Here is a 13212-nt window from a genome sequence, read left to right on the forward strand (position 1 = left end):
CCCCAATTAAAAATTGGTCCCCACATCTTAAAACATGATACAGTATACCTACTATTACACTCTCCCAGGAAGTTGATCATTAAAATATGGCATATTTAGTGGGACTATCCAATAGGTATTTCACATTCATCTTGATTCTAAAGTGTCTAAACAACTACCTTGAGGTCCATTTCTTCTGGCAAGCTAGATTTGAGCTTGGGCATATCCTCCTGTTAGTGGTTATTCCCTATAACTATTGTAGTAGCTATAGGGAGGACCTCCCACCATATAACCAGTACCTACTGAGGAACCTGGCAGTTTCCAATTTCTTGAATTCATGATGAACTCAAGATTGGAAACATCTATATGTGAATCATTGTTCAATCATCATCGCTCATGCAAAAAAAAAAAAAAAACAAAACCAAAACACAGAGCAGATGAGGTAGACAGATATTTAAAATCCTAATTCAGGCTTACCTAGACAACCACATGCTGCTATGTGGAAAAAACCACCATGGATGCCAAGGGAAGTCCCAGAGAGAGTTTTTATTTATTTATTTATTTTTTTGGTGAGGCAATTGGGGTTAAGTGACTTGCCCAGGGTCACACAGCCAGTAAGTGTTAAGTGTCTGAGGCTGGATTTAAACTCAGGTACTCCTGACTCCAGGTCCCATGCTCTATCAACTGCGCCATCTAGCTGCCCCCCCAGAAAGAGTTTTATGCCACATCTCTACAGAGGGGAAGAGGAGATTAAGATAAATCATCTCTCCCTTTAAATCCATTTAATGGGCAGTACTTGAACCATAAAGGGATTGCTACAATTATCTTGAAGTATGGATACTTCAGCCCTGAGCCACAAACACCAGAAGGGGCCAGGGTCAGCTGGGCTCTATGCATGCTCTAATAGGATTTGCTCTAGCTAAGTATATGGAGAAGGGAAAATAAGACTGCTTATTCTCATTATACATAAATAAATACAAACTACTCGTTCAGTCTTTTTTCAATTGTGTCTGACTCTTCATGACCCCATGTAGGGTTTTCTTGTCAGAGATACTGAAATAGTTTGCCATTTCCTTCTTCAGCTCATTTTACAGATGAGGAAACTGAGGCAAACAGGGTTAAGTGACCTACCCAGGGTTACACAGCTAGTGTCTAAGGTCAGATTTGAACACAAGAAGAAAGGTCTAGGACTCTATCTTCTGTACCACTAAGCTGCCCTAGAAACTACTGAGTAAATGCAAAATAACTTGAGAGGGAAAGAGCAAAATTGGGAGTGGTGATGGGGAGGAATTCTGGATTCTGTGATCTAGACAAACTCACTTTTTCACTTTTTCTTCACATGTGACACTGTCTCCTGTCTTCATGCCTTTTTTATTGACCATTCCCCCATACCTGGAATATTCACCCTCCTCACCTGTGACTCATAAAATCTCTCCCTTCCTTTTTTTTTTTTTCCTTGTTTTTAGTGAGGTGATTGGAGTTAAGTGACTTGCCCAGGGTCACACAGCTAGTAAGTATCAAGTGTCTGAGGTCAGATTTGAGCTCAGGTCCTCCTGACTCCAGGGGCAGTGCTCTATCCACTGCGTCACTTAGCTGCCCCCTCTCCCTTCCTTTTTTTTTTTTTTTTTTTTTTTTTTAGTGAGGCAATTGGGGTTAAGTGACTTGCCCAGGGTCACACAGCTAGTAAGTGTTAAGTGTCTGAGACCGGATTTGAACTCAGGTACTCCTGACTCCAGGGCCGGTGCTCTATCCACTGCGCCACCTAGCTGCCCCCTCCCTTCCTTTTAAGGTACAGCTCAATCACCTTCTATGTGGAGCCTTTCCTGATCCTCTAGCTGCTAGTGCTCTCCCTCCCAAATTACCTACAATTTAACTATTTTGTATTGGTTTCTATTTACTCTCTATTTATTCTTTATATAATTATGAATATATTTGTTGTCTCATAAGAATGTTAGCTCCTAGGGGGCAGCTAGGTGGAGCAGTGGATAAAGCACTGGCCCTGGATTCAGGAGGACCTGAGTTCAAATCCGGCCTCAGACACTTGACACTTACTAGCTGTATGACCCTGGGCAAGTCATCTAACCCTCACTGCCCCCCCCCCCACACACAAAAAGAATGTTAGTTCCTTAAAAGTAAGGACAGTTCCACTCTTTGTACTATATCCCTAGTGATTTGCACAGTACCTGTCAAATAGTAGGAGCTTAATAAATGCTTGTTGATTAAGAAGGGGTTCCTGTAGGAGGTAGCATTTGAGATAAATATTAAAGGGAGCTAGGGATTCCAAGAGGCTAAGGTGATAGAGTATTCCAGGGGTGGCTGATATACAGGTGTAGACTCAGGAGATATGTCTGGAATGAGAAGTCAGTCATTTGGGCTGGATTATGGAATGCATGATGGGGAGTAATATGACTGAGTCTAGACATAATTGAAACCAGATTGTAAGAAACTTGAAATACCTAACAGAAGAATTTGTATTTTTCAAAAGGCAATAGGGAGTCACTGAAGTTTCTTGAATAGTGGAATACATGAATAAATGAAGAAAAAATTAAGCAATTATATGCTGTGAATGCAAATAGAAAAATCAAAACTAGCCATGAGAAGACACACCAAAACCACCCATTTGCAGAGATGGGAAGTCCACAAGTGTATATTGTACATATTTCAGACTTTTTTGATGCATGTTAGGCTGATTTTTCTTTTTATTTGTATTTTTAAAAAATACTTGCTATAATTTTTGCTCTTTTCTTTTGGGTATATTTGCTCTTTGGGAAGGAGAGGGTGAAGGATACTGGGGGAAACTATAGTAAGATAAAAAACAAAAGACATCAAGAAAAACTTATTAAAAAAGAAAAATGGTCCCTGCTCTCAATGAGCTTACACCCTAATTAGAGGAAACAACTTGTGGTAAGAGAAAGTTTAGCTTCAGGACACATGGAAAGATGCAGAAGTTCTAAGGGTTCAGTGATGGGGAAGATGGCAAAACCTGAAGTTCTTAGGTTAAATAAGTAGATCATATGACAGTGCCTGTAGACTTGCAGGATGGAGAAGTAGTCAGTCCTGTTGCTTCTCTGTCTTATGAGAAGGAATGGAGTTGTTGACTCCCATCTCATCTAAGCCCTATGAGCAGTCAAGCAGCATAGGCAAAGGAAAGAAGGTATTAAGTCTTCCTGACTAGGATCTAGGATGCCACTGCTTGAAGATCTCCAAGAAGGGAGAAACCACCACCTCTTGAGGCAAGCCAATCTATTTTTGACAGCTCTAATTGCTAGGAAATTTTACTTGACACCCAGCCCAAATTGGGTGCTTTGCATTGTTTGCATTTCCATTGTTTCTGCCTTTTGAAGTCAAACAAAACAGCTGTTATCCCTCTTCTGCATGAGAAGGAAGGAAATAACATTTATTAATGTGCTACTACATGCCAGACAGTGTGCTAAAAACTTTACAGATATTTTATTTGATCCTCACAACAACCCTGAATTACATACTATTATCATCCCCCTTTTGCAGTTGAAGAAACCAAGACAAATAGCAGTTAAGTGATTTGCCAAGGGTCATACATCTTGTCGGAGGTCAAATTTGAACTCAGGACTTCCTGTCTTCAGGCCCAGTGCTCTATCCACTGCACCATCTAGCTGCCTAGAAGCCCAGAAGCCCAGAAGCTTTTCAAATACTTGAATATAACTATCATGTACCCCATTGATTCTTCTCTGCCCACTCCCCATCAATCAAACCTCCTATGTCATAGACCCAACTTGGGGGAAAAATTATTCCACATATTTGATGTCTTGGATAATTACTTGGATTTCCCTCACCATTCTGGTTGCCCTACGCTGGACTCTCTCTATCAATATCTTTCTTAAACCTTGGTGTCCATAGTGACCAGAACTGAACAAGTACTCCAAATGAAGTGTGACAAGCGTACAGTGGGGGTTATCACCTCCCTATTCCTAGAACCTATGTCTTAATGCAGCCCAAGTTCAAATTACCTTTTTGGTTACTACATCACACTGGCAACTCATACTGATCTTTTTTTTTCTTTTTTTTTTGCGGGGCAATGAGGGTTAAGTGACTTGCCCAGGGTCACACAGCTATTAAGTGTCAAGTTTCTGAGGCTGGATTTGAACTCAGGTTCTCCTGAATCCAGGACTGGTGTTTTATCCACTGCGCCACCTAGCTGCCCCCAACTCATACTAATCCTGGAAGCCACCAAAACCCCCAGACCTGCTGATTAACCATGCTTATCTCACCTTGTACTTGTGAAGTTGAATTTTTGTACCCAAGTCCAAGACCTTACATTTATCCCTATTGAATTTCTTGCTTTAGGTTGTCAAGAAACTTTTAGATTCTGACTGTCATGCAGTGTATTAGCTATCCCTCTCCAATTTATATCTCTGAAAATGAATGAGCATATTATCTATGCCTTTATCCAAGTCATTGATAAAAATATGAAATAGTGCGGAAATGAACACAGATCCCTGAAGACCTCCAACCATGGTGACATTGAACCATTAACAAAGATTCAAATCTGACCATCCAACCAGTTCTGAATCCATCTGTCATATCTTCTTCTTCTTCTTCTTCTTCTTCTTCTTCTTCTTCTTCTTCTTCTTCTTCTTCTTCTTCTTCTTCTTCTTCATTTTTTTGGGGGAGCAGGGCAATGAGGGTTAAGTAACTTGTCCAAGGTCACACAGCTAGTAAGTGTCAAGTGTCTGAGGCCAGATTTGAATTCAGGTCCTCCTGAATCCAGGGCTGGTGCTTTATCCACTGGGTCACCTAGCTGCCCCCATGTCATATCTTCTAATATCTCTCCATCTTCCAAAAGAATAGCCGAAGGTATTTTCTCAAGAACTTTGCTAAAATCTAAGTAAATTATATGCACAGAATATTAGTTTAGTAATCCTGTCAAAAAAAGGAAATGACATTAATTTGGTATGATGAATGGTTTTGATGAAACGATAGTTTTTTAAAAAGTTTGACCTGTGAACAGAGACTTCTTCCTGTGCTCCACAAACAAAAACTACTCCTGATGAAGGGAAAAAACCTCAGGACCCCTTAGCAGAGAAATCTTCAAATGGGAACCAACCAAATCAGAGACCCCCTTAAACAGTTTTCTTCCTTAAAAGAAAAAAACAAACAACCCTGTCAAAGGTCTCTTATTTAAAGAATTTTTTTTTGTGACAGACAACTCAGAATCCCCATGAAGTATTCCACTGAATTTTTAGATAGCTCTGATTGTTGGGAAATTCTTTTCATTGAGCAGGAATATGTCTTTCTCTAATTTCCATCCACTGATCTTGGTTCTATCTTATGGGACAAAGCAGAATAAATAATCCCTCTTCCCTGGGACAAACTTGCAAATATTTGGAGACATCATGTGCTCATCATGTAGGGTTCTTAAGATATCAATTAGGAGTTAGACATTAAATTTAAATCTGAAAACATTTTTTCCAACCACTATAGCAAATTATCCACAATCAATAAACTTTGTTTTTGTTCAGAAAGCACCAATGTTAACTTATTATGACTTTCTAAGTTGGAGTTCATGTACACAGGCAAGGTACAGAAACATGCTTGTTTGGATATAGTCACTGTGTGGTTTCATTTTGCTTAACAATGCTTACATTTGTTTAGAGAGGCTGGAGTTGCAATACTGATGTCAAAAAAGAATGCCACAGAAACATTTTTTAAAATGAACAGAAGAAAACAGATAAACAGAAAACAGAAGGAAGCACAGATAATCAGGAAGGTTTTGAAAGTAATTTCAAAGTGACATTTATTATATATAGAACTTTGAAAAAGCATTATGAAATAGAGATTCACAGTTTCATATGGAATCTTTTTGTGTTCTGATGTGTAAGAGGAAGTACTCTTTATGTTTAGTTAAAAATTTTAAAAAATATATTAATAAAATAAATTGGAGCTCATGAAAGAAAAAATAGCAACTTGTTCTCAATACTATTTTGTACTTATTTCAATGTTCAGAATGCTAATGTTCATATTTAGCTTAATTGTCATAATGTTAATGTTCAGATTTTGGTTTAATAACTGGCAAATTCATTTCTATAGTAGAAGGCTTTGGATTATTATAAAGAGTCGACTTTATAAACTCTCTCTCCTAAATTTGTAATATGCAACTCTATACTAATGAATGAATGTATTAATTTAATCTAACACTTTTTAAACCTTCTCCCCCCACTCCATCATTTATCAGGCATATTAACAGTTCTATAATTGGCTCTTGCTGCTTAGTAGCCAATAAGAAGATTATTTCATTATCTCAAAGCTCCAAATCTTTTTAGTTTTTAGTTGCATATATATGCAGAGTCCCTTAATATTTCCAGGAGAACCCTCCTAGTGCCCCAGAGAGGCTCAAGCATTGCCCTTTCAAGTGCCCTCACCCTTTCTCCCGCCTTGTTTTGCCCTAAAGAATACTAAAAGGTTCTGTTCAGTTCTTAAACAGTACCAAACTTAACAGGCTTTATGGAGGGTCCAAGACTTTCATTAAGTTATAGAAGGATCACAGATCATCAAGTCCAACCCCCTCATTTTATAGATGGGGTAGCTAAGGCAATAGAACTAATAGGTATGGAGACCATAATCACCCCCAAATACATGCAAATTCAACAAGCAAACCACTTTACAAAGGTTTTTAGATGTTATAATGTTAAATGCTATAGTGCTATCATGAAGGGCTATACTGCCTATTGGAGACAAATGTAACAGACACTAGTGTGAGAACTGAGGAGCTCAGATCACTAGAACTCACAAGGTTGTCTCAAAGGCTAATCATGTCCATCTTATGATTGCTGTTCAATTCTCAGAAAAGAAAACACAAAGTAAAAAAGGAAGCCAGGGACCTTAATCCCAGGGCTCAATTCACCTAGTTGAAACTTTGTACTAGTTGCCACAAGAAAGCTGCCACCATACTATCAGGGTGGAGAAAGCTACTCCCCTTCCTAATCCCCACTTTTTCTATACTTAAAAAGGGCCTGTTCCAACCCAAGAAAAATCGGGGGCAGGAGTGGGGGGAAGAAAAGAAAATTAAAATAATTAACAAGTGAAATGTTTTTTTAAGGGAAAAGGAAATATTCAACTTCCCCTCTCAGTGGGGAACATTACCAGAGTAGAATACATGGGCTCTTTCTATAGGGATTAGGAACCTGGAGTCAAGTCGAAGTCACCCACCTCTCTTAAAAATTCTTCTGGGTTCCTGCAACAAATAGCATACCTGCCATTTCCCCCATGTGCTGGGGCAATCCAAAATGAGTTCCAATTCTTGCCTCATGGTAGGACAATAGGAGCTAACTCAAGAAAGCAAACTCAAATGAACCTGGAAGATATAAGGGGCTCCTAAAAAGAATTAAACAATACAGTTTATAGGAGTTAGACCTTAAGATCCCAGATAAGTTTCCCAGGTGGGGCAGCTAGGTGGTGCTATGAACAGAGCACTGGCCCTGAAGGTGGGAGGACCTGGGTTCAAATCTCTCCTCAGACACATACTAACTGTGTGATCCTGGGAAAGTCACTTAACCTCAACTACCAGAGTCATCTCTAGTCATCCTGACATATATATATATATATATATATATATATATATCCATATCTATATATCCATATCTATATATCTATATATATCTTGCCACTGGACCCAGATGGCTGTGGAGTAAAGAGTGAGGTTTTGGTGACTTTGCACATCCATCCCTCACTTAAATCCAATTCACTACAAGTCACGGGATAAACAACAACAAGAAGTTTCCCAGGTATGACAATAAGAACTACTGTTGGGTCCAAAGGAACTGGGGAGCTAGGCCCTCTCCCACTCTGGATAGGATCCTCTGAGCTTTGTACCCATTTATATGGACCAGGTTCAGTTCTAGGGAAGCCTGACCTCTAAAGAACAGGGTCAGGATCTTTTTCTCATTTAAGTTTTAAGTTTGGTTTGTGGTCTAGAGTCTCTCTTTTTAAAGTTCTGATGCAGCTTTTATGTAGTCTCCTCCCTCTTTAGCCATTATAGGGAGGTCTACCCAAGGTTTCTGCTGTCACCCCTAAGGAATAAATCCTTCAGAAGCTTATGCTTCCCCAGAAGTGGCCAGAGCAACAGAATACCCATCCCCACACATGCTCTATGAGGTACAACCCCCATTACACATGAAACAAATTTTCATTTGTTATAAGTGTTTTATTCAAATCACATATGCCATTACATGAATTTCTCCCCTGAGAAATTTACAATTATTTCATATATATATATATAGGTTAGGATTCTTAACCTGTATTCACTACAGTATAAAAAAAATTTCCTAGTGAAGGTTAATTATGATTGATTTATTATGGGTTAAAAGTTTTAGTGATCATTTAAAAATATACATTTAATGCCAGTGGTGCTTTGCTCATTAAAAAAACCCAAACAGAGAAACCCATCAGTTCACCTACCCAAGTTAAAACTAATTTGGTTTCTTCTCATACTGTAAATTAATACTATCTGTAATCATTGATGTATAAAATGTTTAGTGATAATCTAAGAACAAAACTGACAAGATGTGAGATCTATATTTTGCTATGCAAGCTACCTATAGCTAGCCTTCTACAATCCATTCCAAATTCTACTTTGCATGTATTGGTTATTTACATTTATGGAGACAAAGCCTATATAGAGAGCTGGCCTTGGAGTCAGGAAGACCTGGGTTTATGTGTTGCTTCTGATACAAACTGGTTATATGAGTTAACACCTCACTTAATATTTCAGTTTCCCAGGCCACTCTCTAACACTTTATATTGCAAAACAGCTGATGATCTGCATTGGTGGAGGAAATTTCCTCATGAGTAGTTACCTATACTGATGAAATTACAGATCTAGGCCAAAGAAAAAGTCACTCATTATCATGTGGCTTAGAATAATAGTTTTACTAAATAAATAAAACATTTGTTTGCAGGGAAATAAAACTAATGTTTGCCCACAATACCAAAAAATACTTTAAAAGTTATTTTTCAGATTATTATCTTAAATTTCTCTCTAATTCTTTAAAAAGAAGAAATATTTTCAGTTTCAATCCATTTCAGGGTTGTTCTTGAAGAGATACTCTGCCTATAATTGAAATAAAAAGAAAACATTAGTCATTTTTGAAACATTTCTTATTAGATATTGTTTTTATACAATCAATGGTTATGTTAAGGTTCTGTATAAGTTGTAAATATATTTGAGGCTCTAAACCAAATGACAACAAACATTTCTCCATATTAACTAATTTAGGTTCTTTGTTTTTAAGGGGGATGCCTCAACTGTGTGAGCTACATGCCCTGTAGAGGATTTAGTGAAAGGCATGAATAGAGACCAAGCTGAAGGAAATGCCAGCTACAAAAACTGACAAAGTGAGTGGGTTAGAGGCCACAGCCCATGATGAAGAGGGTAACTACATCAACAAGCTTGGGGATCCATTTTCTAACACTTTTTTTCAAGATGGTATAGTTTTCTTAAAAAGTTAACTTTTTGCTTACCAGAAAATCGACAGGATCATCTGGCCTGACTTTACAACATTCATTCAGACCTCGCATGAGTGTTGGCATCACATTTGTCATTAAATAGTTTCTAAGTGGAACAGACTGTGCCTCAAGTAATTCTCTTTCTTCTCTTTTTACTTCCTCTAGTCGTTTATTCTGCAAATAGAGTATTTGAGAAAAACTCAATAAAGTATCAAATATCAATGAATACAAATTACCCTTTTAGACATTGGAGGTCGTGGGAGACTATGGCATATGGTTCAGACTGGATGCCAACAGACACACACACACATGAACTCACACATGAGTCAAGGAAGGGAGGACAGAGAATGTGGTTCATATCTGTTCTTGGGAGCAGAATTTCCTTCTTCCTTTCCTGTCCCTACTTGAGATTTTCCCCAAGGCAAGATGACATACTGGAGTTGAAGTCAGGGAGCCTGAGGTTCAAATCTAGCCTTAAAATACTTGTTAGCCATGTGGTAGAGAAGCAAAAAACATTGTATCAGGAATCAGATGACCTAGTTTCAAAACTTGACTTGGTTATTTATTATCTGTGTGACCTTGTACAAAACACTTACTATCTCTTGACCTCAGTTTCCTTATCTATAAAAAGAGGATAAGTACAGCACATACCTCACAGGGTGATTGTGAGCATCAATAATCCTTAATGCAAATGTCTGCTACTATATTCTGCAATGAACAATGTAAATTATCTACCTTGTGTAGATGGCCCCATGTTGCACAGACTCCTTCCTCTAAGACTGATGCCAATTGTCACAGCTGATCCTTCAATGCTTTCCCTCCATTTACCACTGTCATCATGCAAAATAGCTATCTCACCCCAATTTTATACCAGGTCACAGTTACAATGATTATGTATCTCAGATTTTCTGGGACAATACAAACTTCAAAGTTGACTGACATATATATGAGTTTATAATAATAGTGACAAATCCTTTGTCAGACTACATGTGCCAATTTTTGGTTCAGAAACTATGGTCAGTGTATCTATTCTTTCATAATATGCCATTAAGGATGTGGAGTATCTCAACATAACCCAGTTATAAACTATCAATTAACAAGCATTTATTGAGTTCCTTTTACGTATGTGTCAGGCACTATGGTAGACTTATGGGGATATAAAGACAGAGAAGACCACTTGTAGATCTGTATGTAAATTTATACAAAATAAATACTAGGTAATTTGGTGTGAGAAGTTATTACCACCTTGAGGTGGGGCAGAATGCCATAGGAATTTAAAAAATCTTCATTGGTAAGTGATACTTTTAAAATGTAAAACCAAAGTATAAAAATATCAATGGCATTGAACTAAAGTGTTGAAGAGAACAATAGAATGAAGGCTATTTCTCAATGTTCATCTTCTTTAGCCATTTATCTTTATGCTGACTAAAAAAATTCCTGAGGAAGAAATTATATAGTACACAGGCATCAATAACTTGGATTACAGAACCAAAATCCCCTTCACAAAATCTTTATCATGCATCTTTCTTTATTTTAAAAATTATTTTATTTATTTATTTTTTGCAGGGCAATGAGAGTTAAATGACTTGCCCAGGGTCACACAAGTAGTAAGTGTCAAGTATCTGAGGCTGGAACTGAATCCAGGACCAGTCTTTTTTTTTTTTTTTTGAGGCAAGTGGGGTTAAGTGACTTGCCCAGGGTCACACAGTAAGCGTCAAGTATCTGAGGCTGGATTTAAACTCAGGTCCTCCTGAATCCAGGGCCAGTGCTCTATCCACTGCGCCACCTAGCTGCCCCGGGACCAGTCCTTTTGTCCACTGTGTCACTTAGCTGCCCCATTTTGCCTTTTTTTTTTTCCTGGGGGTGGGGTGGGGCAATGAGGGTTAAGTGACTTGCCCAGAGTCACACAGCTAGTACGTGTCAAGTGTCTGAGGCTGGATTTGAACTCATGTCCTCCTGAATCTAGGGCCGGTGCTTTATCCACTGCACCACCTAGCTGCCCCTTTATCATGCATCTTTCAAACCACTCTGACTTTTAAGGCTTTCCATAAATTGGCTCCAAGCCTAGTTCTCCAGCATTATGTCCCACTACTTTATCTGTATCTATATCTATATCTATATCTATATCTACATCTATATCTATATCTATATCTATATCTATATCTATATCTATATCTATATCTATATCTATATCTATATCTATATCTATATCTATATCTATATAAATCTCTATCTCTATCTTCTCTAATTAATTAGATGGTTTCCCTGCTGGCCACTTCACATTATGCCAAATTCCAGCTCCTTGCCTTTGTTCATATTATTTTCCCTCACCTGAAATGATTTCTATTTTCTTAAAGGTAGCATAGTATACTGGAAAAAGGAGTAGACTTGTCATTACAAGAGACCTGGGTTTGAATTCTGACCCTGGCACAGATTAGTTCTATACTCTGGGTACTTCATATAGCTTCTCTGAGTCTCATTTTTTCTCATTTGCAAAATAGGGGTAATAATAGCTGTATCACTTACCTCAGAAGGCTGCTGTGAGGGTCAAATGAGAAAATCTTGCAGAGTACTTAGTAAACCTTAAAGCACTATATAAGTGTCAGCTATCATATTTATTATTATTCCTCTTTGCCTATCCAAATATTATCCATGTTTCAAGGTTCACCTTTGGCATGAAGCTGATAGCTCTAGCCACTGCAATTGTGCTCAGTACTTAAGTCACAGGATCAGAGTTCAGAGCTGAAAACATATCTCAGAGGCCACCTAATTCAATCCCTACTTATTTTATAGGTGAAGAAACTAAGGCCCAATAAGATTAAGTGACTGGTTAAAGGTCATAAGTAGCAGAGACAGAAATTGAACCCAGGTTTTCCTGATGTGGAATGGAATTCAGGTGATCAGATTGATCATGAGTCGTCCCAAAAGAATTACAAGACTCAGTGACTCAGTTTCCCAATTTTTACTGCAATACTGTGAGTGATCACAGGGAAAGCACTATGGAGGTGTCTCTCCAATAGGGGGAGAGAAGACAGTTATATTTAAAGTATGGATAAACTGATTATCAGTCTCATTATAATAATCTCCACCTTAGGGAGGTACAGGGGAGGGTTTATCCTAATTTGGAGTTCCTGGGGTCCTAAGCCAACCCCCAGGCAGGTACCTTTTTCCATGGAGGTGTGTTTTTGGGGTTTACACGTCACAAGGTGAGCTGGAGACAAATTTGGCCTTTTCTGCCCATGTTACCTCAACTTGCCAAGGTCAGAGTGTCCCTGTGCGTTTCATTCTCAGGCCTAGTTTCTAGATATTGACATTTATCAGTTAGGATTTCTATAGCGTGTCTCTGTCTTTGTTATAGTTAAGGTCTCTATGACCTAACTCTTTATGTTCTTGTTATGAGTGGTGATTAATGTGGGTAACAAGAACCTAGGTCCTGACTTGTATTAATTAAGGCCCAAGTCTAAAGTTATCTATTAATCCCTTTCAGAGCTGGGGTCTGTAAGTTATAGCCCCTCTTAAAGCTCAGATCTAAATCAGAGCCTGCATCTTAAGTTTGTCTGTTAACCCTTTTTTGGCCTCCTACATCATTCCTACTCTTGAAACTATGTATTTATTTTTAATATGTGTATAACCTGTCTCCAAAAAAACCCAACTGGATAGGGCAGGGGGTTTTATAAAATGTAAAGCCTCATATAAGTGTAAAATATTACTATTTGTATATTTGACTCTAATGCCTGGCACAGGCCTCACTAC

The 13212-nt window shown here is 38.2% G+C and overlaps 1 protein-coding gene across 1 annotated transcript in view; it reads right to left on the minus strand.

Moving 5' to 3' along the window:
* Positions 1 to 8283: 8283 nt before the first annotated feature.
* AK7 (adenylate kinase 7) overlaps positions 8284 to 13212 on the minus strand; it is a 110415-nt gene continuing 105486 nt past the window's right edge. The window contains exons 17-18 of the mRNA XM_043986661.1: positions 9475 to 9633; positions 8284 to 9064 (exon numbers count right to left, since the gene is read on the minus strand). Of these exons, the coding sequence (XP_043842596.1) occupies positions 9026 to 9064; positions 9475 to 9633 (198 nt within the window). The 3' untranslated portion in view covers positions 8284 to 9025. The remainder of the gene's footprint in view (positions 9065 to 9474; positions 9634 to 13212) is intronic.

Source organism: Dromiciops gliroides, chromosome 2 (assembly GCF_019393635.1).
Source record: "Dromiciops gliroides isolate mDroGli1 chromosome 2, mDroGli1.pri, whole genome shotgun sequence".
Lineage (NCBI taxonomy): Eukaryota > Metazoa > Chordata > Mammalia > Microbiotheria > Microbiotheriidae > Dromiciops > Dromiciops gliroides.